The sequence below is a fragment of the Sitophilus oryzae genome, unplaced genomic scaffold (genome assembly GCF_002938485.1).
Source record: "Sitophilus oryzae breed Bouriz unplaced genomic scaffold, Soryzae_2.0 scaffold_1500_pilon_pilon, whole genome shotgun sequence".
Lineage (NCBI taxonomy): Eukaryota > Metazoa > Arthropoda > Insecta > Coleoptera > Curculionidae > Sitophilus > Sitophilus oryzae.
This window is the reverse complement of record NW_022146171.1, coordinates 480,014-506,181: the sequence shown is the minus strand read 5'-3', so window position 1 is coordinate 506,181 and position 26,168 is coordinate 480,014. Positions and strand designations below refer to the sequence as shown.

Here is a 26,168-nt window from a genome sequence, read left to right as displayed (position 1 = left end):
AGAATAGACGGGAAATTTATGAGAATTTCCCCTTGCAGATAAAAGCAAAACAAACACGGCACAATCTCAATATGAAAAACAGAAGAGAAAGGGAAATCAAACAGAACTAGAAGAGTTAACGATATATGCTGTGGAAAGTTTGAGAAAAATTGATAAAATAACATCACAGTCAAATATCTCTGACATTTTAAAATTGTTAGACGATATTCTTGTACACATACCTGCCTGTTATAACGTTCAGAAACTCACGCTGTTAGATAACATTTCGTTTAAAAGTTACGCAGAAAATTATTACTCTCTTTTGTTAAATGAACTTATACGCTTATTTGATTATACATTTCCTTTTCAAAACGGTATTATGTATGAAAGTATGGCCAAAATATTAACTTTAGAAGATCCCGATATTTTTGAAATAAGTCTGAAAATATTCATACAAGAAATAAAAAATAAATCAAGTTCTGTCAATATTGTAGGCTGTCTAGAAACTTTATTAAAATCTGAAAATCTATTTGTTACATTAGTCACGAATAGTTATAATATTGACGAATTTAATGAGTCTTGGTCTAAAACAGTAAATTTGTTAATCTCTTTACCTAGTCGTATCGCAAATATTTGTGAGGTTAACTCACCGACGTTTTTTAAAAATAATCATTATTCATATTGGCTTCTATATAATTTTTTAAAAGCTGTCGAATTTATTGTATTAGTTACTTTACATGACTCCGATATGTTAAGAAATGCGAATTTAGAAAAGTTAGCTTATGTTTTGAGTAAAATATGTATTAATTTTAGTGAAAGAGCAAATTGTGATGGGTTAAATTACTTTGTAGACATTGTAGCAGCTCTAACGTGCAAACCATCTGAAAAACAACATTTGTACAGAAGTGTTTTTCATAAAATATTTGGGTACTTAGAAAAAGCTAGTGTAGAAGTGATTGCAAAATTAGTTTTTATCAGAATGGATCCTAAAATCTATAGTATGGGTGAAATATTGGGAAAAGATCTTATTAATATAAACAGTGATTGGAAATATACATTATGTACAAAAATACCATTATTGACATTTGTAGAAAGAAACCATGAGAATTTGGTGACAAATTTAATAAGTTATCTTCATAGTGTATCACAAGAGGATTCGAAGACATTACTATTAAATTTGACAAAAATATGGGCCGATAAATCTTCTATTAAGCATATTAGTGTTGAACATCATATGCTTATATCAAAATATATTGTATGCCTTGTAAACTCGTTAAACAAAACTGAATTAAGTGATCAATATCAGGAACAAATTAAACAAATAGTATATCAAGGACTACCTACACATTTAGAAAGTACAGTACCGGTTATTAGATATTCTGGAATGAAAACAGGTGAATACATTATTAATTCTTTCCTAAAGAAACAGGAAACAGATTCAAGCGAATCAAACGAATTAAAATTTGACTATAAAATATTAAGTTCAGACTGCCAAGAAGCCATTCAAATACTCCAGAATTTTATTAATTTAGATTTTTCTAATTCACGTCAACAAAAAAACATCGTCAATATCGATATTCAACAGATTTTAACAATACTAAATAACGGATTTAAGTCTCGTGAAGAATATATTCCACCAGACAGGCAATTTAGAGGAAAAAGTAAAAACGAAAACCAAAAAAATGATGTTGTTTTAACAACTTGTTCCAATATTAAACAAAGCAATATAAATATCATAGCTGATGGTGTAGCAGATGATTCAGACGACGATTTCGAACCGGATGATATGTCTGACGACATAAAATTGCCACCTAAACCTCCACCAGCCTATTTAAGAGACCTTCGAGATAATTTAATTGAATTAGAGGATCCGGATACTTTTATCGTAAGTTTAGAAGCGGCAGAGCAATTAATTACTGAACAGTTGCCAAATGACGATCCGGAAATAGGATTAGAAATATTGGAAATCCTTATAAGTTTGGAATGTAAATATTATATGGAAAATTTTGACGACTTGGTTTTTCGTAGCTGTCTAGCAATTGTTTGTATTTATCCTTCTATATACGTTAATTTTCTATGCAGGGAATTTCATTCGGATATTGGAAAATATTCGTTGGTTCATAGAATTTTAATGTTAAATATAATACGTAAAGCGGCTGTACGTCTATCAGAGATTAAGCAAGAAACTAATGAGGATTTGCGAAATACAACGAAGATAAAAACGAAAAGTATTGCTTCAGAAGTGGTGGCAAAAAGACTAGAAAGCAAAACTCGATACTTCAGTACACATAAGTCTGTAAGAATTGAACAAAAAAACAAATTTTCCGACGTAGCGGGTACATTTTTCTTCCCCTTACTTTACGGATATAATCAAAACAAACTTTTGTCACAACAAATTATCAAAGATAACGAAGATTATATACTCTTAATTAATTTCATTGAAACTTTATCGGTAGTTTTGTGGAGTTCCCAAAATTGTAACATAATACATCGAATGGCAAAAGAGAGTTTACATTTTTCATGGTATATGAAATACCATAAAGACGTAAAAGTGAAGATAGCTATAATACAACTTATAGCAACGGTTGTTACGGTGATACCTCATTTTATGCTCTTAAATGATTTCATGAATGAGATATTTGAAATCAGACTTTGGCTAGTTGAATTACTGAGTCCCAACATAAACATAGGTAACTCAAATGAAGAATTAAGGTATTTGGCGGCCTGTACCGTAGCTGCAATTGAAAGCGTCTTAAAAGTTAACGATGAAGATTCTAACCAATAGTTGGTCACTGACTGTAAATTATTCACTCCTAACATATACAGGGTTGTTCACCACATACGACACGGAGTATTGTAGCTAAACAACTAGATTTTTACAAATTGTAAGTTTTGGGTTGGTTGAAGGACTATTAGAACTACAATTTAAAAATATTTTTACAACATACAGAGTGTCCCAAATCAATAAAAAAATCAAAGTTGTATTTTTTTAAATGGAACACCCTGTATATTATTACATTTTTAGTTTCTACGATTAAAATAAAAGTAAATTTGATTAAGGTTTATCACCCTTAAACCTTACCGTTTTTGAAATATTTTCAATTTTGTGAAATTGCAGTAAAAATTTCAAGGCTTCATTTCTCCAAGGGTATCAAAGCTTTTAATACTAAATATTTACTGAAGTTTAAGTATTGATTAGTTATTGTGTTGCAATAATAAAAGTAATACTACTTCATACAGAGTGTCTAAAAATTTATTTTAAATAATTTCTAGCTTTAAACGGCAATAACTTGTTTAATTTAAATGGAACACCCTGTATATTTTAGGAGAATCAGATGCACAATTTAATTGTCCATCAAATTGTATTATACCATTTTTTACCTATCTCTTCAAGTTTTCGTAGAAAATGCGTTTTCTAATAATTTAAACTTCATTATACTACTTTATATTATACCCATGGAATATTAACATTTTAGATGATTTTTAAAACAACAAATGTACAAAATGTACAGGTGCTAAAAATGATAATATTACCAGCCTATTTGTATACAAAAAAAAACTATTTAAATCTTTATAAAAGACTATACCTACCATTAATTAAATATACCACCAGTATTTCCGGCCAAATGTTAATTAATTACATATTTAATTGTGTTAGTTAATAAATTATTCTAAATAAATGGGGATTTGGAATCAGAAATCAATATAATAATAAGTTATGAAAATGAACATCTCTGTTGTTATAAATAAGCATTTGTCAAAAAATGAAATAAAATTTTTAAGGTGTTACTTTTTACCTTACTGTCTAATATACATTGCAATTATTATTAATCAATGCAAGCAGTCCATTAATGTAGTTTGAATACTGGAATCATATTAATTGGTCCTTTCTACAAATATTTAAACATTTTTTTTTATTTTTTAATGACATAAACGAACTATATCGACAATATTGGTATCTGTACCCTTTAAAAATTTGTTACATCTTTAAAAATAATCTAAAATGTCAATATTCCATGGGTATATTGATAATTGACGACTAAATTATAAGAAAATGCATTTTCTACGAAAACCTGAAGATATAGGTAAAAAATGATATAATATAATTTGATAGACAATTAAATTGTGCATCTGATTCTCATAAAATATACAGGGTGTTCCATTTAAATTAAAGAAGTTATTGCCGTTTAAAACTAGTTATTATTTAAAATAAATTTTTAGACGCTCCGTATAAGATAGTATAATTTTTATTATTGCAACACAAAATTTAGTGTATAGAAATATTTCAATACAATATTTGGTTTTAAAAACTTAAATACGCCTAGAAAAATAAAGCATTATAATTATTACTGTATTTTGACAAAAACCTGAATATTTCAAAAACCGTAAGATTAAAAGCGGCAAACCTTAATCAAATTTACCTTTATTTTAATCGTAGAAACTAAAAATGTAATAATATACAGGGTGTTCCATTTAAAAAAGTACAACTTTGATATTTTTTATTTATTTGGTACACTCTGTATCTTGTAAAAATATTTTTAAATTGTAGCTCTAATAGTCCTTCAACGAACCCAAAACTTACAATTTGCAAAAATTAAATAGTTTAGCTACAATACTACGCGTCGTATGTGGTGGACAACCCTGTATACACTCAGATGCAACAAAACACAACGGACAAATTTTGGTCAAATTTAAAGTGTTATAATTTTGTTATTTTTAGCCCTATTTTCATGATTTTTTAAGCAAAGCTTTTTATAAACTTTAGTATTTGGAATATTATACAGGGTTAATAGGGGGGTTGTTTTTTTACCCTAACTTTAAAACACCCTGTGCAATAATTTCGGGTGTAAATTTTGCTAAAACATAATTTTATGGTCAGAAACATGACACCTCAGCATTTTGTTTTGTGATTTATGTCAATACATGCTTTAGTTAAATTTGAAGAGCAAAATGAACTGATCACGGTCAATTTGCAATTTTTAATAATTTTTTAATATGACGAGATGGATTTGGTGACTATTGTCGTAACGTCATATTACGCTGTTATGGATTCTCTATAGGTACTAAATAAAAAAAAACGTTAAAGACTAACGATACAGTCCTGGTTTTAATAATCATCAATAACGATAACAGAACTAACGATATTAAAGAAACATCTGTAATACTCCATCCAGTATACAAACAGAAAAAAAGTTGTAAAAAATACCCTAATTCTTTGTATTGCCTCCCTTGGTTGCTATAACTGTCTGTATACGTCCGTCCATACTGTCATTGAGGCCTGTATTGACTGATCCGAAAAACAATATGCTCAGGAGACATGGTTCTGACCGTAAAATTATACTTTAGGAAAATTTACACACGAAATTATTGCACAGGGTGTTTTAAAGTTAGGATAAAAAACAACCCCTCGATTAACCCTATATAATATGTGAAATACTAAAGTTTATAAAAAAAATCATGAAAATAGGGCTAAAAATAACAAAAATATAACACTCGCGTTTTTTTTTGCATCTGAGTGTACAATTTCGAACTGTACTTATTGCCATAGAAATGTAATGCATGAATTACTCCAAAGGAAAGTTATTAGAGAACAGATTGCATTGATTGAGATTGCAGAACATTCTGTAGTATAGAAATTAAAGTTTTTCAAACAATTTGTAAAAAAGAAATCTATAGAACATGTCATTCAAACTTTTATAAAATTATACTTAACTATTATCAGATAAAAGCCTTAGCAATAGGATTAATATCAGCAAATATACATATTAAGATTTGATCAAATTCTAATTGTTTTCTTTTAAGAATTTTTATGTTAATAGGTATTACTTTTATCTTAAGAATGTTTTGATTTAAGCAATAGGAGTAAAATGCGCATTAGTTTTTGGTTTTACATTAGGCTATATTATCATTACATTTAATTATTTTAAATAACATCTTTCGAGTTTAGAAATAAGTAAATCCACTAAAGTAATGTTTAATAATACACTACGTAAGAATGTTAATCTGTATTTATTTCAATTAAAAAAAGACATGCCCAGATTTTCATTCATAGCATCAATATTAATATATGTATTTAAAGTGTATTAGTATTTATATTCTATTCTTATATGTATCTCCTTTGTTCTTTGATCGAATTATTTATAATTTTATCAATAAAATATTTTTTTATTGATTACCGAAAATTGTGGTTATTATTTATCTTTGAAGATAAAAAGCATAAATATTTTATATACCAATTAATATTATAATAAGGTCTATATTTCTAGATAAAATATTATACAAGGTAACCTTACTACATATTCCTAAAAATATCCATATACATTTTTTATATTGGGTGGCTCGTTATACTGCGGAGTGGCCCGTTTATACCGGGTGGTTCGTTAGTCCTATATTATAATATAGGTCCCATAGCGAGGAGGTCCCGTATCATGTTGATAAAGATATGAAACAAAGTTTAATATAAACGTTGCATAATTTATAAAGGTACATATCCTAAAATTATTTTGTATATACGGTATCCCAAAAAAAGTAATGATGAAGTATTTTTTTTAATCGCAACTTGGGTCAGCATAAAATTCTGCTACAGTACACTATTTTTGTTTAAAGGAATCTGTGTCTCCATGCTATATCTTATTTACTAAAACGTTTATATTAACACTTACCTATATTTTCTTTAACCCCAATGATAACAGAATAAATCCGTGATAAAAAAAATTACATTACCTTATACTGGACATTTTTTATTCCGTGGCCAACATATTTAGAATGCTATATCTCATTTTTTTTTTAAATGCAACACCCTGTATATTATTTTTTTTAGATGCAGAATTAAAAATACAATAACGCGAATAACTGCTAAACCGTTAAAAATTTAGGAACACTTATTTAAAGTGTTCCTAAATTTGAATAATTTAGGAACAAAAACAAAAAATTGAATATTTTTTATATTTACAAAAAATATTCAATTTTTCATTCTGCATCTAAAAAAATAATATACAGGATATTACATTTAAAAAAAATTGAGATATAGCATTCTAAATATTGCAATGTTGGTCACGCCATAAAAATATCATGTTTAAGGTAATGATGAGTGACCAAAAACAACTGAATACGTCAATTATTCCTAATTTACGTCGTATACTAACATACCAAATCTCGTTATTTTGACTGAAAAAATAAAAAAGTTATAGAGGTGAGCCACTTTTGAGACGCACCCGGTAGTTTTTTTTTGAGGCGGTGGTAAAAAAACCTTTTATAGGTGAGTGGTGTTCGTTCCCATCACCATCTCGAGAGAGACGATCATAGAGACGAACCCCAAACAGTGTGGGAGTCGAATTGTTACCCACTAAAAAAGTCCACCTCCGAGGAGTCAGCTCCTCCTCTCCCTTTACCCGGAACCGCCGCATGGCATTACTTCGGGTACATGCGTTATTTTATCTATGTTATTTTTTTTATCTATATTCTATCCTATTTATTTTTAGGACACTTCCGCATTTGTTATTTTTTTTATCTATATTCTATCCTATTTATTTTTAGGACACTTCCGCATTTCTTGCCTTTTCATCTTTTCCTTTCTCTATTATTATTTCTTTCATAAATGCCCCTACCTTTCCCCATATTTGGCTAGTTTTGGTCATTTTCATAATCAAGGTGTCCGAAGTTAACATTCCTACATCCGACAATAAGGCAGACCTTCCGTTTTCCCATCTTGGACAGCAGAACAACGTATGCTCGGCATCGTCGATTTCGTCGCAGTACATGCAGTTGCCATTTGGTATTTTCTTTATTCTGTGCAAGAAGTCCATGAAGACTCCATGCCGGGAAAGGAACTGCGTAATGTAATAGTCCACGTCTCCGTATTTCCTACTTGTCCAGTCCTCCACGTTGTGTATTAACTTTCTAGTCCACCTTCCTTTGTCGGATGTATCCCACTCCTCTTGCCATTTTTGATAGGTACCTTTTGATACGTCGTTGCTGTTTTTTCACCTCATTGTTAATCTCTGCTCTGACATATAACTCTCGCTTTTCCTCAGCTGCTAAATGCAGCGGGATCAGCCCAGCTATAACCAACACGGCATCTGTTGATATCGTACGATACGCTGAACAGATCCTTAGGGCCATTTTTCTCTGTGTGGAAAGCAATATATTTTTCGTCCGTTGGAATTTTACTGCCTCGACCCATACAGGAGCGCCGTATAGAATTATATTTTGCATTGATACCGCAAGAACTTTTCTTTTTTTTGAGGAGGGTCCTTTTAGGTTCGGAAGTAGTCCAGATATAGCTTTGACAGTTCTGTTTGCTTTTCCGCAAGCATCTTTTACAAGTTGACAACAAAGATGACGTACAATTTATCTTGGATAGGAACTATCGAAAACAGGAAATTGCCATCCTATCCGATAGTCAAGCAGCACTTAACGCGATCAACTCAGTAACCATCAATTCGAAGTTGGTCAAAGAATGCCTAGAGAAGCTCAACAAATTAGGCAAAGAAAATAAAGTCCTCCTACTCTGGGTGCCTGCTCACCAAGGGATAGAAGGCAATGAAAAAGCAAATTATCTAGCTAGAAAAGGAGCGAACACTCCACTAATTGGACCAGAACCGTTCTGTTTTCCAAACGGGAACCAACTGAAAGCGGAACTGAAGAATCTGGAAGACTCCATCGGTAACTTGGAATGGGTGACCTCCAACGGTCTAAGACACTCGAAAATGTTCCTCAGAACTTAGGACCGAGAAAAATCAAAGGTGTTTCTTGATTTAAGTAAAAACAATCTTCAGATTGTCACGGGGTTTCTAACAGGACACTGTCTCCTCAACGAACACATCAGTAGGCTGAAACTGAGAAACAACGGCGAATGCAGATTTTGTGGGGAAAATGGGGAACACCAGAACACCTTATCACTGAGTGCGCCGAGACGACGACCATTCGTGCCATGAACTTTGGCACGTCTGATGTCGAGGATGGAGAGCTGGCTCTCTGTGGAGCCGTCTCAGATACTGGCTTTTCTCAAAGCCCTGAGACTGTATGATGAGTTATAACTCGTTATACCGCAAGAACTTTTCTTTTTTTTGAGGAGGGTCCTTTTAGGTTCGGAAGTAGTCCAGATATAGCTTTGACAGTTCTGTTTGCTTTTCCGCAAGCATCTTTTACATGTTGACTGTAAGTTAGCCCTCTATCAAGTGTTATTCCGAGGTATTTTACTGTATTAGTTGGTTTAACGTACTTTCCACCGACTTTAAATTGTATACCACCTATCTTTGTTTTTCAGTTTAGAAGAATAGCAGTTGTTTTTTCCGGCGCAACTTTCAACTGGTTTTGATTCATCCACAAGTATATATAATGTAGAGCCTCTTCGGTTTTGCTTCGGAGGTTTCAGCTGTGGTTAATACAGCCAGATCATCTGATTATTTTTACTCCTTGAGGTACCCTTATTTCCATTACGTCATCGTAAAGGATGTTCCAAAGGGTAGGACCCAAAACCGAACAATGGGGTACGCCTCCCCCAACCTCTTCTTGGTGGTCTTTATCCAAGTTTACAGTACGCTGTGTAAAATATGACCAAACCAAACCAAACCTCACTCGGTAGTGTACTATAGCAGAATTTTATGTTGAATCCAATTCTGTACTGAAAAATGGAGGTTTCAATTTAAAAAATCATTACTTCTTTTTGGGATATCCTGTATACAACAAAATATTTTTAGGATATGCACTTTTTTAGATCATGTAACATTTATATTAAACTTTTTTATCTTTGTCTACAACCGTTCACCCTGTATATATTTTAAAGCAATTTTCTAAAAGAATATGGGAGTAATAGAGTATGCATCTCTTAATAAAAGAGCACGAGTGTCGTCACCTAGGGATCGTCTGACTTACACTGGCGCCTCCCTGATTGCCTCAAGGGAGAAGCCCATCGTTGACATGACGCTCGTGGATTTTTCTTAGCCGATTCTTACTTTAGTAACATCCACTTCTAAATATATTGTCATTGATATACAGAGCGATTATAATATTTTTACACTAAAATTTTAGTTTTTTTAAAAGATGCTTTTTATTTTTTTGCGCAGTGATATGATGCCATAAAATACTATGTCATATGTACTCAGTGGATTTTGTAATATGAGCATTTGTATAGTAAATTTTCTGCATATCTAATGGTTACTCAGAATTTTAAAATCACAGTTTTTCTTCAAAGGATATAAATGGAAAATAAACAAAATGTCAATCTTGAAAATGAGCCAACACTCAGTGTGTATCCATTGTAAAGGAGCAATACGAAAAATACTACACAAACTATTTAATAAATGGCTAGTAGTTATGGAGATAAAAGTTTCTGCATCTTCAGGTCACAAAAATATATCATACATAGTATTATAGTATAAAATTACTAAATAGTTAACAGGAACACAACCAGTAAAAGAAGTACAAGTTAAACAAACATGAAACAATAATCAGATATAAAGTATCAAAACTTTATCATTACAGAAATTAAAAAAAATACTGGTTATTTATTATTTTCATTTTAAAATTTAGAATAATGGGAGAAATTGTATTTTGTATTGTATATCTATAAAATTTGACATTTTATTTTCTTTGCTTGTTTCATATTTGATTGACTATCCTTCTTTGACCGGTTGTGTACCTATTAATTGATATACTTTTTTATATATTTTTAACAAAATGCTTGTTATAGTCTAACCAATGATAGGATCTGAAACTGATGTTTTTTTGTTTACATTTTTATGTATAATTCTTATTAAATAATAATGTAAATTAAAAATAAACCGCATAGAGAAGTCACTGAGTGTCACATTATACACGCACCAATATTCGCTTACAGAAAAACGTATGAAATTAATTTATTGATATAATAAAATACAGGCTTTAGCCACGTACGTTCATAAAAACGAACCAGTGTGCGACGGGACGCGGACGCCAGGCGTCGCTAGGAAATCACACCTTTAATAGTTCTCTGAAACTAGTAGCCATCGTCTAAACAGTTTGTGAAGTAAACACTAATATTGTATTTGTCCTGTTATTCTTTTACGTGACATTATTCACTGTTAAGTCTTTGGTTGATTTAATTTTGCATCTTTCTGTAGGGAACTTGTTGAAACAAAAAAAGAACAATTTTAAACTTAGCATTGACATTTACAAACAAATATATCCCATTTTAAAGAACAGTGAATGCTTATTTACAAAAATGCATTTATTATACTGTTTATAAATAAAAATAAAGAAAATATTAAATAACTTTCATTATACTTCGATTATTACTACGATATTATTGTGTTGAATGAAATGGACCTTCTAAAAATTTAGTTTAATGCCAATGTCTGTCTTCCTTTCTAAACCAAAGAACTATACTTTTTGTCTAATATTACTACTATTATGTGTACCTAGCAAATCTGTCCAACGAGTCGAGGAAGAAAGACAGAAGGCAATCAAGAAATGACAGAAAATACAATTTACCTGTGAACTAAAATAGCAGACCACTGTCACTGGACAACTCTAGTTGGACACACCTTAATTCGTCGGTGAAATGTGATAAACTGCTAACTCCATTATTCCTAATTTTACAGGAGAGCAAAAAAACGGTACAAAAAAATATGTAGACATGTAGGAAGTATTTTCATGCGTTAATATGATAAAGAGATAAGAATTGTATTTGCTGGAAAAAAAATATAACTCAATATTTCGTATTACATCATTTTTGACACAATAGGGAGATAGCAGATATTCGTCTTGCAGAAATAAGAAATAAAAATATACTTCTGGAGATAGCAACCTTTATTGTTTGAAATTTTAAAAATAGAATTGAATATTACCCAAACAGATTTAGAAATAATCAGTTAAATTTAAAAAATATATGATATTCATAACCATATATTTATAATATCGTCGGTCTAGAAGCAAAACATACAAGTCCAAAAACGAACAAATTTTTAATGCATTTTTAAAGATCTGAAGTAGCAGCATTTTGGACTTAATGAATATGAAAATAATTTAAAAATTAAACTTATAATTCTTAGAAGATATGGTAGAATCCTTCCATGCTTATCCTAATTTTTATACAACTGTAGTAGACCGAGCTTGGAAAACCAGTGCGTGATTTTATTAAATTTTTATTACTTTTCTCCTTATTTTTTTAATTTTTATAAAAATTATGTATCATTTACGTGGAAAACGTGAAAAAAAATAGGTATAGGTATTATGGAAATTCTTGTACAAGTAAGTAATGTTATTTAAACTATTTGTAGCACGCCGATGAATTGCTCGTATATAGAGAATTTCATTTTTCCCCTTACCCTTTACGGGTACCCCGTATTTACAGAACGGATCGACGCAGTGTCGGACTGGCCATATTATATATATAACTATTAGGGGGGCCCCAGCCTTCGCGGGCCCCCTTTATAGTTCATTATTTATTCTTAACAATATTTGCTTTTGCATTGCATTATGGTATTTGCATTGCATTGGTGTACCTTGCATTAGGGTAGTTCCCCGATTTATATACAGGGTGGGTCTTAAATAAGTGCAAATATTTTCAGGGCTGGTAAATCTCGATAAAAGAAACAAAATATTTTCTCTTTACCGTTTTTTCAAATAAATCCGAAACAATCGAGTTATTTCACTTTTAAAATTACAATTTTTTGCTATAATTTTGAGAATCATTGGATTTTCTTTCTTGTAAATTTAATCTACTACCTCTGTTGCCATATTACAAACAAAGTATGTTTTTAAACTAAAAATTAAAAAAAATTCCAAATTTTAAATATCGCCCAAAAAACCTCATAATCGTGTTTCTTGGGTCGAAATATACTACCCCTAAAAACATTTACATTTATTTAAGATTCACCCTGTATATAATAGGGAAAAATTGACCAAAAGATAAGGCGAAAAAATACGCAAAAAAATCCACACTGGCCCCTTCTTACATTGCCATCCGGGCCGCATTTTTCCGTTTCCTATACGGCTAGCGCAACCGATTGCGTTAATCGCATAGGAAACGGACCCGAGACCTGCAACTCCGTTTACTAAGTGGTTAACGCAACCAATGCAAATGATATTGTTATAATGAGTCATAATATTATCATTATGACAGGTGGACCTGCATAGGTGTTAAATTTATTAAATTTAAATTAATAATGAGGTATTTTATTCTTGATTCCAAAAAACAGCAACATAATTGAGAGATAAATCTAATAGGTAACTATTAACGTTTTATATTCTAATATTGGCAAGGCAGTTCGGCAACACAGCTTTAAGACGTGGTTGATATGTCAATCTGTTTTTTTTTAATAAATAATACTGAGTCGGTGGTTGCTTCCTTGTGAAACATCGTTGAAATATTAGAATTTTTATAAAACACGCTTTTAGATGTATCAAAAAAAAATTAAAAAGAGTAACTTAGCATTTTAAGAGTTCTTTAAAAACTAACCGTCTGACTACATTTTAAGGATACATATACCTATAATATATTTGCTATGGTTGTGGATTTAAGGAGTTTACAATAGCGGTGATAAAAATGTGTTTAGAAATCCTTGTTGGTCGTTTACATTATTGTCGTTTTTAGCTGATGATTTTAATATTTATAACTATTCTATGTAATTTAAGCGTCTGCCTTTTGTTTCTCTATCTAATAACTTAATTGAGTTTTCATTAACTGTGTGACTATTTAAAATACAATGAGTTACTAGACCGGAACTTCGCTGAAGATTATTAATAGATGTTGTTTAATAAGATATGTTCTTTAATCATTATATCTAAATTTCTACCTGTTTGACCTATACGTACATGGCATTACAATTATCGCAGTCCATCCTATATAAATCAATGAATGGAATTATTATGATTTTCATTGTTGGAATAATATTTTTGTAATTTTATTTATTTGATTAATTGTGGAATTAAATTGTTTAAATCTTAATTCTTAAAGTTTTGTTATAGTGTAGTGTTTACAAGTAATATTGAGTGTCCCATTTTCTGTGTCCTAAGTGACTACAAATACAGCATACCTAGAAAGTTCATTGCAAGCGCTTCTTTGCATGGGTTGCGATGACCACTTAGTAAACGGAGTTGCAGAACTCGAGTCCGTTTCCTATGCGATTAACGCAATCGGTTGCGCTAGCCGTATAGGAAACGGAAAAATGCATACGGGCCCCTTTGGCCTAGTGCTACCCTGGATCGAAGTACTGTCCTAAAGAAACATACGAGTAAGAATCCGTGTGTTTGCTTTAGCGTGATCGTAACGGAAATTATGGACTTAGCAACATTTCGGTTGCTATTTCAGATCACTGGGAGTTAGCAGATATTATTGAGTTAAAATTGCAAATTTTCTTTAATGGAAAAAAATCTATTTGCTTTCCCTACTTATAGAGTCTTTTTTTTCTCTTTCTAATGGTATAAAAAACTTATTAACGTAAAAAATGGAGTTAGCAGGTTATCACGTTTCACTGACGAATTGTTGAAAATAGCTATAAGGTCAGCACCAACGAAAGCTATAAGAGATGAAGATGCGATTTCACACATCAAGATTAAAGATGGAAGGATTCATGGCGTTTAAATTTTTAAAAAATATGTTCACGTTTCAGTTAATCAATGTATGAAAAATGTGAAAAAAATTATAAACCCCTTTAACAAAAAGCTGTTATAGTATAATTTCTTCCGTAAATTATTTTTGTTACTTTTAATGTATGTACTATATCCATGGTTTTTGTTTAATTACTCATTATAAAAACTTACAGGAGGTTTACTAAGTCCGACTGTAGCCGCGCCGTTACAGCCAATGTCTTCCAGCACCAACAACACTGCTGCCGTTACAAGTCCACAGTCAACTAAAACCAACCAAGCGATGGGTTCCACATGGGTAAATTCGGGAAACGTAAATATTGATTTAGATAACCTAATGATTAGTAAACCGAAACTCCCGCTGTCTCCAAGTATGAACGAAATGGCTAGTAATCCGACATCTCCAATAAACCGAGCTAAAATAGGCAATAATAGTATTTCAAATGTACGAAATAATTTTAATAATATACAAGATCGCATTCCCCAACAAAACCCAAATTTTTTCTCTGGTTTTAAATAAATACAGTGTAAGATATAAATACAATGTGAACATTTATTTTCAGTTGGTTCATTTATTTCTAAACACATATCATTTACCAAGAGCTATATTAAATATAGGTTGAAGAAATGTTGAACGTTCAAGTTAGACTGTAGATATCAATATAATTTATTTTAAACTAATTCGTGATGACCTCGTAATTCTGTTTAATGCTCATAGTTTCACTGGGTGCTGGGTATTAGGGATTTGATTTCAAATTGTATAGTGTTTTGATTTTAACTTTATAATGTCAAATGTACAAAATAAAGTTGTTTGTAATATCACAATATCTTTCTATAATTATTAGTTCTATAAAGAAATTATAGCAATATTATACTTTTATAAGTAACTTTGTTGTGTTTTTATTACATTGAATAAAATTATATTTTTAATTCTTTTTTTATTTTTTATTAGACATTTACAACCTCTAGTAAATTATATCAATTTTGATGTGGTCGTGGTTTGGTGGCAATTATATTAAATCGCAAACCCGACTACTGTAGGGAGTTCAATCCCCATCCAGCACAGTATTATTCAGGGTATTTCAAAAAGCGTGGGGATTCCTCGCGTGGGAATTCCTCACGCAAAAATAATGTTTTTTTTATATCAACATAGGTCCGATTCTGCTTTGTGTCGTAGCTACAAGGGGTTAAAGTGTCGTCACTGGAATATTTTTCTAAAAAAAATCATGTGGCGCCACTGTCTCTATAAATGTTTAATAAAGTAAGATCCTCTAAAGCTTTAGATTGACGATTTAATAAAAAAAAGTTTTTTGGCGTGGTCGCGTGACAATATTTTCCTAAGGCTTTGCACCCCTAAAGTATTGGACTATGCGTCGCCACTGATGATAATAAAGATAGCACATAAGCGTTTTCTGCATACTGCCAACAATCTGCCGAATTTACGGCCACACAGAAAGCGAGTAAAGCTTGATTTTCATGCATCCGTTATACGTTGGTCCGACGGTGCTCTGATTGGTCATAGCGTTTTCGCGCCACTTTTCATCCGTAAATATTTTACTTCAGCCCGTCAACGGACCCGTTCATACGATAACGGACGTTTTGACACTTTTTTGACAAATTTAATCTAACCTTAATAAAAATATAAGTAAAATAGCAAAGTCGTTATGGAAACGAAAATATAAAATAACACCAACGTATATCCGATAAACGGAGGCATGAAAATGCAATAAATTTAAAAACTGCCTTATTTTCTAATCAATCAAAGTATTTAAATTCTACCAATAAAATTAATATCGTATCAACGTATCGTCGGACAACGGATGCATGAAAATCAAGCTTAAAGCGACTTAAGCTTTTTTTTCCAAATTCCAAGAAATTTAAAGTTACTTTTTTCCATGTGTTCAAATATTTTGAACTTACTGTATATTGATATTTTTTTTCCCAAGGAGATTTAGCATCTCAAAAGTCGTTCCTTCATTTAAATTATAAAAATTGTGATTTTCAAATACAGTCGACTCTCGATAATTTGAAACTCAAGGGACCAGGAAAAAAATTCAATATAAAGAGAGTTCAAAATAATAGAAGTTCAAATAATCAAGAGGAAATAGGGATAAATTCAAATAAACAAGAGTTGTCGATGTAAACTAACGACAGGTCTGTACAGGAAAACAATACCGACGCAATGACTACATTACTGACTAAACAAATGGCAAATAGGCAAATACATAATCACGGACTTCAAAATATGGGATTTCTTACTTCAAATTATAAAATGTCGAGTTCAAATTATGGAGAGTAAGGAAGCTCTCACTTCAAATTATAGAATGTGGGCGAGCAAGAATTCATTCAAATTATCAAGGGGAAATTATATTAAATTTTTTCAATTTATCGAGTATTTTCTTAAAGGACTTCAATATATTGAGATATTCAAATTAACGAGTGTCAAATTATCGAGAGTCGACTGTACAACGTCATTCTATTTGGAACTTAACGATAAAGTGTATTTTATCACATAACTTAAAAAAATAATAGCATCAATTATATCTGTAATTTAAAAGCTTACTGCATAACCAATAAATACATCAAAAAGATAAAAGCTCGGGTCTTTTTAAAAGAAAATTTTTTAAAACTAATTTTTTACTCATAACAACTGTTATACATAAGTAAAACTTAAATTTTAAAATATGTCCTTATAATGTAATATATCTACTATCTATAATATTGTTGATTATTAGCCCACTGTGTCGTTCCAGTAGTGTAATCGTATTGTTGAGTCACTCTGGATGGCACTGGTGCAGTCGGTGCTACGTATTGTTGCTGAGTTCCCGTGGCAGTTCCAGCATAATTTGTATAATTTTGTCCAGCAGGACTATAGGTGGGCGCTGTATAGTATTGCGCTTGCGTCTGTGGCGGGGGAATGTGCATAGGTGGAAGAGTCTGACCATAGGCTGCTGGTTGTAAGTTACCTATAAATCAAGCATTTATTCAGATAAACGAATAAATAGGTAGGTAAAAAAAGTTAAATATTTTAATTTAATGGTTCTACAAATTCGGGGTACCAGCACTGGTATCTCGGCAACCGTAATAGATACGAACATTAACCTAACCTAACCGACCGATCGGTCTAATAATCTTTTTATTCAAAGGTTGAAAGATATCATGCCTATATGAAATACTAAAAAAAGTTTGTCTTAAAAAATCAGTTTGAGAAGAATTCATAAAATTCTACCAGCCTGTATAATGATTAATAACTTACATTGAAAAAAAATAGCCACAAACATGCTTAAGCTACTACTAATAGCACGTTTAGTGTTTTAAAATTGTCAATTTTTCTAAATAATAGCCACACAGATGCTTCCGTGACTTCAGGAGGCACAGGTATATGCATCTTCTCAGAGGAACTAGACATCCGACGATCTTGAAGGCTATTGGATGGCTGTAATGTTCTACAAGCAGAGGTTTACACTATAAAGGAAGCGGTCAGTTATATACGAAGGAAAATCGCTGATAGACCGATATGGGATATCGTGATATACTCTGATATCTTGGGCGCTTTAAGAAGCATCACCATGCAATCAGTGAGATCGCAAACTGTGATTGACTGCCGAGCAGCACGGTCCTGGCTGCGTTAAGGCGGGGCCACTCTGTTGGGTGCCGGGCCACAGCAATGTCGTGGGCAACCAAGAAGCGGATAGACTTGTCAAAGAGAGGGCCAGGGGAGAGGCTGTGGCAGATGACCCACCACTTGTGACGATCAACACACTGAAGGAGCTATAGGAACTACCATCAAGCAACAAGAGACGTTACAACACCGTGATGACAGCGGTACAGCTCGAAGACTGTTGCTAGTGCATAGCAAAAAGACAAAACAACTACTAGGGCACAAAAAGAACGTAGTACGCATAATTTTAGGTGTAGTTACTGGAAACTGCCTCACGGGAGTAAATCTCGTGAGATGGAAGATTTCCAACGACGACTACTGCAGCAGAGAATGCGGAGAGGAAGAAGAATCCATAGAGCAACTGCTGTGCACTGGAATACCGATGCTTTATAATTTTAGGGCACGGTTTTTTGGAGGAACTAGAGGAAGCAGCAGAAGCCAGGGACAAAATTTTACGGCCTACATCGACAATGCTTTGAAATAAACTAAATGAAGCGATCAAGCGAATCGCTTGCTGCTTGCCATTCATCACCGAAAGAAAATGTGCCCTGCGCACGCAACTCACTGCTTGCGCTTGGCGTTAACGAGTACTTACAACAAGCGACGCGACGGTCGAAAAACCGTATTTTTAAATATGAACGATGTTTCGCTCGAGCGATCGCTCGATTATTGCAATCGCTTGAAACTCGAGTACTCGATTATTGAAATTAATCGGTTTTCCCCATTTTCCACTATTTTTAGATATTGCTTGAACTTGAGGAACATTCCCCCTTTCGGGAACGCCGCCTTTGAATTGGAAGCCTCCCAATTATTATGAACAATATTTATAGTACATCTTTATAGAAAATAAATCTCATGCATTGCCATTAAGCAAAGATAAAAGACATTCTTACAAAATGAAATATCTTACCTTGTGTATGTGTATATTGGTTATAATAATTTTGTGATGCAGGTATAGTCTCATGGTTTACTGAGGCTGTTTCTTGTATCGGTACAGTAATCAGATTCGTTCTTAAGCCTGACGATTGAATTTGTGAAGGTCGACGCGTCCCAGCTGAATTTGGATTACGAGGATCGTTAATTATGTTTGGCTTTTGCCGAATCGAAGGTCTTTCGGGTTCAGCTACAATTACCTATAATAAAAATATTAGTAATAAGTAGGTAGTAAGGCAGTGTTATAGTCTGTCCAATGAGAAAATGCATGACAGTGACAGTTGTCTATCATTTTAATTCAAAAGTAATATATAATTAACTGAAAACATTGAATAAACAGAAAAAGGAGTCAAATTCTATTTTTATATACATACATAGACAGCAGCTAACTCATTGTAATCACTTGAAAAGCTTTTCTGTCAGTTTTGACCCTTCTGTCGATAAATTTCTGTGAATTTAGTGTGCTTTTTTATGTTTATTTTATATTATTTCTTGCTTGTTATTTTATAATAGATTTTATACAAAGTGTATTAATGTGGAAAAACATTGTGCCGGAACTTGAATTACTGTAAAATCAAAAAAAAATAATTACTTGTACAACGTGTGATCGTTTTTAGACTAAACCCAAAAAAATAATGAATAACTTTTCACTTGTAATTATACTTGTATATGTTATGAATAGTAAATTAATCAATTAAGAAATTCGTTTAGAATTAACTACATCTGGAACCATGTTATTATACCCTTTATTGCATATACAGGGTGTTCCTTAATGACATGCTAATATTTAAGCCCACGGCCACACAGAAAATGTTTTTAGCGTTTTGCGTTTTTTGCGTCTCAAGCGCTTTTTGCGATTTTACCGTTTTAAGCGCTTTTTTCGATTTGTGTCCATTAAAAACACGCGAAAGACGCGGCAGGTCGGCAGATTCTATCAAATTGTCAATTAGTAACGTCGCAAGCTCGTGGATTCCCGGCTCGTCCAACAATCCTGTGAGAGAGATAGGCGAGATCGGTGCCGTTAGCGTTGAAAAGACGAAGATAAAAGATGCTGGGATTGAACTGTGGACGGGCCGGGGCATATATTCGGAGACAAATACAATCTACTGCTAGTGCCAGTGGTGTGTAAAAATAATAATTATTATTTGCCATTTATTTTACGAATTTTAGTTTTTTTATGTTGTAGTGTTGTGGTTAGTACTTATTATAATTATAATATAATATAATAAATAATTATAATTATATAATAGAATAGTAAATATTTCTAGTTGCTAATGCAATTTTAGAACATGATTTATGAAACATTTTGGAGTGAAACTTCTTTTCGCGCACTGGGAGTAAAAATTCAAGGCCGTGACATACGAGCTAGTGAGACGGCCCTGACACACGAGCTCGTTGTAACGAAACGTGTTAACAGCTTAGAAATACGTAGTGACGCGACGTTTATTTGTGAGCAGTCCACGTGTTTATCAAAAATATTCATATTTCAATACAAATTTTGTAAAAGTGTGTCAAATTATTACGTGTAAAAAACATTTGTTACACATAAAAAATTATGTTTATTATTTTACGCGAATAAAACTGTTATACGTAAAAAACTATTTTTTTACGCGTCAGAAACTTATTGTTTCATTGTACCATTGTACCTTTCTTACGCAAAAAAAATATTTTTTACGTGTAAAAAACTATTTGTTACACGTAAAAAACTAATTTTTACGCAAAAAACGCTTTCTGTGTGGCCCTGGGCTAAGGAAGTGGTTCTTGGACTTATTTTAAGAAAAAAACTTCATATGAATGTATGTCCTAAACATCTTAACTTTTGTGATACAAGGTGGTAACATTTTCTAAAAAAAATGTTTCTTCATAATAACTCTGATGTTGTTGTAGATATCTTTATGAAATTTCATACAAGTCTTCTGATGAAAAATGATTTTTTTTGGTGTATAAAAAAATGTGTTGTATCTCTTAATTTCTTTTCAGCTGATGCAGAAATGATTTCCACACAACAGTCAATTTTTTATAATTTTTAAATTTCATAAAAATATCTATAAGAACATCTATAGAGTTATTATAAAAAGTTTTTTTAGAAAATTTTACCACCCTATATCTTAAAAGTTAAGATGTTTAGGACACATATTCATATGAAGTTTTTTTCTTAGAATAGGTCCAGGAATCACTCCCTTAAATATTAGTATGTCATTAAGGAACACCTTGTATATACTATACCGTAAGATCGAAAAAAAAAACGGCGTCCAGTTAGCTGGGAAATGACGATCGATGACATTTCCCATATAAAATGACAGGGATCTTCATTTCATAGACATCGGTATAAAAAATATAGAATTTTATTCAGTTGCTGCAGCAGCGTACTCATATTTTTGGTTTTAGATAATTGCAATATCTTATATAGGTTCATTATATATTTTAAATTAAGTTTAATTACTATTAACATTTATTGTCTCGATGTAAAATATAACCAGCAAACTACTGTGTGTACTCAATTTTATTTCTATTATTTTAACGTGTTAAAAAAAGTCAATCACTACCGATTAATAGCAATTTAAATCCGCCGTCTTGGAAACCCTTCACGGCCTTACCAACTTTGTTAATATACCCCTATAGGTACCCAGTAGCTAGGTAACCAAGAGCCCTGGGGCAAATTAAAAAATGGGGCCCCACTGCTATGTATACTGATAAGGTTTACAATTAATGCTTGGTGTAGGTTTGGCTAATAAAACGAAATAGAGAAGATTCAAGGGTTTATTATACAGGGTGTCCCAGAAATAAATGCAAGTATTTTAAGGGGTGGTAGATCTCGATAAAAGAAACATTAAACTTTACCGTTTTTCAAATAAGTCCAAAATAACGGAGTTATTTTACTTAAAAAAGAATGATTTTTTGCTAAAATTTTGAGAACCACTGGATCTTTTCTGGATTTTATTTCATGTAAATTTAATCTAATATTTATGTTGCAATATTATCAAGAAATTATGTTTTGTAACTAAAAACAAAAAAAATTTCCAAAAATTTTTTAAAAAAATATCGAATTTTCAAAGAAATAATCGCCAAAAAAACCTCATAGGCGTGTCTCTGGGGTTGAATTTTATTTGAAAAAATCAAATAAAATTAAACCACTATATTAACCAGTACAAAAAAGTTTATTGACATTGGCTTACTTACTCCTGATACAGCATTAATTTTTTAACCGTTCTCGAAAAAAAAATCTTAACTCAAATTCAAAATAAAACGCCCATCGATAAATAATAAAACGCACATATCACTATCCGTCAAATTGACAACACTGCCAACCTACAGAAAGAATTTAGGGGAATTCCCTAGGCATAACTTTTTGAATTTCTCTCAACTGAGTTATCACGATTAAAGTGGGGTTGCAACCTGTCATATTTATTTTGAAAATGGGAGAAATTTCCAAAAGTTCAGTTCGATCAAGATTTCTGGTAAGGATTCGAGGGTCCCCTGAGCTTGAGGGCCCCGGGGCACTGCCCCGCCTAGCCCCTAGGTAACTACGCCACTGTAGGTACCCCTAAATATCTTTTTATTCAATGATTGAAGATTGATAGATAAATTTTTTTCTATCAATTTACAGATTGTCATTTATCGAAATCGTCCCTTTTTTTATTGGACAGACTTTCCTTAATTTTAGATAGATCTTACTTCCATAGGTTGTGGAATTTGTAGTTGTTGTGCAGTGAGATTTGACACGTGTCTATGATTGATATGTGCTTGTAAATCTCTCTGTGACAGATAAGTCCTTCTGCAACCAGTTGTTCCATATCTAGTTCCCCCATGAGTACACATAAAAACAGTACCTAGACCAGTCTGCTCCACTCTAGAAATCTTTTCAAAACATCTCGGACATTGTTTTTGCTCTTCCTTGCCACATGCCAAACAAAAAACATGTTTACATGGGATCTAAAAATTCTAACTTAAAAAATATATATGTATATTTACTGTATTATATTTATTACCATCCTGCCATATATTAAAATGGGTTTTAAGCATTTATCGCAGCAATGTATCATTGGATTTAATACTTTTTCACCGATTAAACTAACTTTGTGATCCCAGTTTAATCTTAACATAGGCTCTGGTGGCCCCCTATTAATTGTTGTAAATGTAGGTGCTTCCAGTTGCGAAATATCTGCTTCCAAATCAACTAAAAAAATTGATGGATTTGTAAAAAATATACAGTGAGTGCCAAAGAGTTCGCAACTACAGTCTGACAAACGGATCTGAAACAACGGGGCAACGGCAAGGGGATCGCAATTTTCTAAAATCATGAGCAATTTCATTCACAAAATATCCACGAGCGTGCGGCGTTTCATAAAAATATATCAGCGTTTCATAAAAATATATCAGGAATTTTTATAATATTTTCCAGTAAAGTTTATAATATTATTTTACTTTAAATGTACCTACATTTTGTTTAGTCATTTGCCAAACATAGTAATATTTGTTAAAACGCGTGTACTAATTACAATAAACACAAATCAAGTTAAAGATATAAAACACAATACAATAACACCGCCACTGGATTTTTCAATAGTAGTGACTGTTTCTACTATTCCTAGAGAGGGGCATAAAGTTGGGGGTAATGGCGACAAGACGTGCAAGAATCTCGACCAATCAGACTGGTTGAATCCGAGATGCCATGATGAATTTTGTCAGCGTTGCCAGCTTACCCTGAGCGGACGTTATCTTAAGGAAATACTTTACCTTTTATAATAGGCAGAATGAACGAAATCAGTTAATTAGATAAATATACATTATTATAATAAGAACTACGTCAACATATTAGCATATATATAATTATGTATGCTGAAATGAACTAAAATATAATCAATTTATAGGTAATATCGAGCAACTATGCTTTTCTATAATTAAACGTGACAACATCGACTTTTTTTGCCCGAATTCCTTCCGCTGTTTTAAGGTGCGTATTTACTATCCGAACGAACGAACGAATGTTCATTCGTTCGTTCGGTAGTAGTATGGACGGGACCGGATTTTAGAACCAAACGAAAACACCTTAACCCATTCGTTTGCGAACGCCTTTGATGTACCGACTCGAAACGGATGGCCGAACGAACAAACGAACGACCGCATGCGTTCGGTCCACCGTCCAAATATACCGAATTCCATTCGCTCGACCATCCGTTTCGAGTCGGTACATCAAAGGCGTTCGCCAACAAATGCCTCCGGTCTTCTCGTGCGGTTCTATCGTACGGTCCCCGTCCATACCACTAGCGAACGTTCGTTCGTTCGTTCGTGCGGATAATGAATACGCACCTTTAGATTCGTTTGTCAGATAATAGAGGATCCGAACTAGTTTCAATGAACTATTCCGATACAGGAACGAAAAGAACTAGTTCCCGATTTCTTAACAGACTAATTCCTCGGGAACTATTCGCTCCGCAGTTCCGACGGCCAAGATATAGAATTATGCAACGGCGACGGATCGGTCGGCGCGGGGACGGAACGAAAGGAACTATTATAGTTCCCGGTTTCTCAAAACTATTTCACGGGGAACTATTCAATCTTCAGTTTCGATATATGACACAAGGGCGATGATGATGACGGCGACAATGGATCCAGACGCGCAGAAAAGTGTCGTGGATACTGATATTAATTTTTAGCTTAGATCAAGTCCGTGGACTTGGTCTGTGGCAGGCTTGCTCTGCCATAAGCTTGATTTAAATAATTATAAAAATTTCAAACTGTAAATTTTTGAGATCAAATGTGTTACCAGAAGCCTACAGAATATAAACATTTTTTTCATCTAATATAGAGAATTAATTCATTTTAATTTTTACATTTTTTAATATAATATTTATATGTACAGGGAGGTCGAATTCGACGCTCATCATTGGGATTTCGGAAACCGTAAGACATACAGGATTCATTATTAAATAAAATCATGATATTGTACTTCTTCAACGCTATTTGAACGAAAAACGTGCAATGAAAAGAAATGTGTTTGTACGGATTAGGAATATGTGATTTGATTTAGTATTCAAATTGATGAAGGGGATAGTTCGGAAACAAGTCCGGGAACAAAAATGTATAGAATCATTTTTATAGAGAATTTTGTCAGCTTTATTTTCACATATAGATCGTTTTTCGGTAGATGTCATAATTTCCGAGATATAACCAAAAAAGGAAAAAATTGATATTTAACTCCTTCCCACTCCTCGCGCTCATCGTCTACCTTCGGGAACTTTTGACACATATAAGCCCAAGTCTAGAGGAATTGTTTAAAACCATTTTCAAAACTGTGGGAATTTTTTCCAATGATGGGCCTTTTTTAACTAATTTGACTGGGGTATAATAGACCAAAATTGTTTTATTAAAATTCCGAACACATATTTCGCTAACCACGTCATGATTAGTGAAAGAATTATTGTATAAAAAATGAGTTTTAACTCTCAGTAGATGATTGAAACTAGAATCTTTCACTGGTTGCTTGCTACCTAACTTACTGCCCAGAAAAACAGATTAAATAAATTTATAATTGAGAGAGTGCATTATTTCGTATTACAACGTTACAATAGGGATAGAAAAATCAAAGAAAGCGCTATCTCTGTTCACATTTTATTTAGGATGACCAAGTGTGTAAATTGTAGTTAAAATTCCAATTACGAACACTAATGTATTAATTAGAATTGGAGGAATACTTACTTGGGGGAGGGCCAGTTTCTTCTGGAATTTCGCTCGGAGTTTGAAGTTCTTCGGTTGCTTCTGGAGGTAAAACAACTTTATTTTCAATTTCTTCATCACTTTCAATAACCTTTATCGCTTTTTTTCCTCTGCCCCGACCTCTACCGCGACCTCGTCCACGACCTCTGCCTCCTCTTCCTCTGCCACGGCCCCTTTTCGGTGCCTCGTCCATTTTACACTATATGTGATTTAATTAAAATAAAAATACTTTAGCATAAACTGGCATAAACAATCATCACTTTTCATGTTGACATTAACAGGTTATGTTGTAATATTCTACTTTTTA

At 32.5% G+C, this 26,168-nt stretch overlaps 2 protein-coding genes across 3 annotated transcripts in view; one reads left to right on the top strand and one right to left on the bottom strand.

Annotated features, from left to right (window-relative positions):
- Positions 1–15,375, top strand: part of LOC115878081 (clathrin interactor 1) — a 44,988-nt gene extending 29,613 nt beyond the window's left edge. The window contains exon 8 of one of the 2 annotated variants that reach the window (XM_030894436.1): positions 14,727–15,375. In XM_030894436.1, the coding sequence (XP_030750296.1) occupies positions 14,727–15,070 (344 nt within the window). In that variant the 3' untranslated portion in view covers positions 15,071–15,375. Of the gene's footprint in view, positions 1–38; positions 2,844–14,726 lie in introns of those variants that run through there. The other variant, XM_030894435.1, reaches the window with a different exon arrangement.
- Positions 15,376–17,169: 1,794 nt separating this feature from the next.
- LOC115878080 (E3 ubiquitin-protein ligase Hakai) lies at positions 17,170–26,137 on the bottom strand. The gene is made up of 5 exons (XM_030894434.1): positions 25,844–26,137; positions 23,134–23,321; positions 22,820–23,077; positions 19,122–19,344; positions 17,170–17,516 (listed from the first exon to the last, which is right to left on the bottom strand). Exons 1-5 carry the CDS (start codon positions 26,052–26,054, stop codon positions 17,260–17,262), a joined length of 1,137 nt encoding a protein of 378 aa, XP_030750294.1. The 5' UTR covers positions 26,055–26,137; the 3' UTR covers positions 17,170–17,259.
- Positions 26,138–26,168: the final 31 nt, after the last annotated feature.

Coding starts and splice junctions, on each gene's coding strand:
- LOC115878080 (XM_030894434.1), bottom strand. CDS start 26,054: ATGGACGAGGCACCGAAAAGGGGCCGTGGCAGAGGAAGAGGAGGCAGA. Junction 23,322..25,843: donor AGAAACTGGCCCTCCCCCAA/GTAAGTATTCCT, acceptor CAATTTTTTTAG/TTGATTTGGAAGCAGATATT. Junction 19,345..22,819: donor AAATTCCACAACCTATGGAA/GTAAGATCTATC, acceptor TTTTTATTATAG/GTAATTGTAGCTGAACCCGA.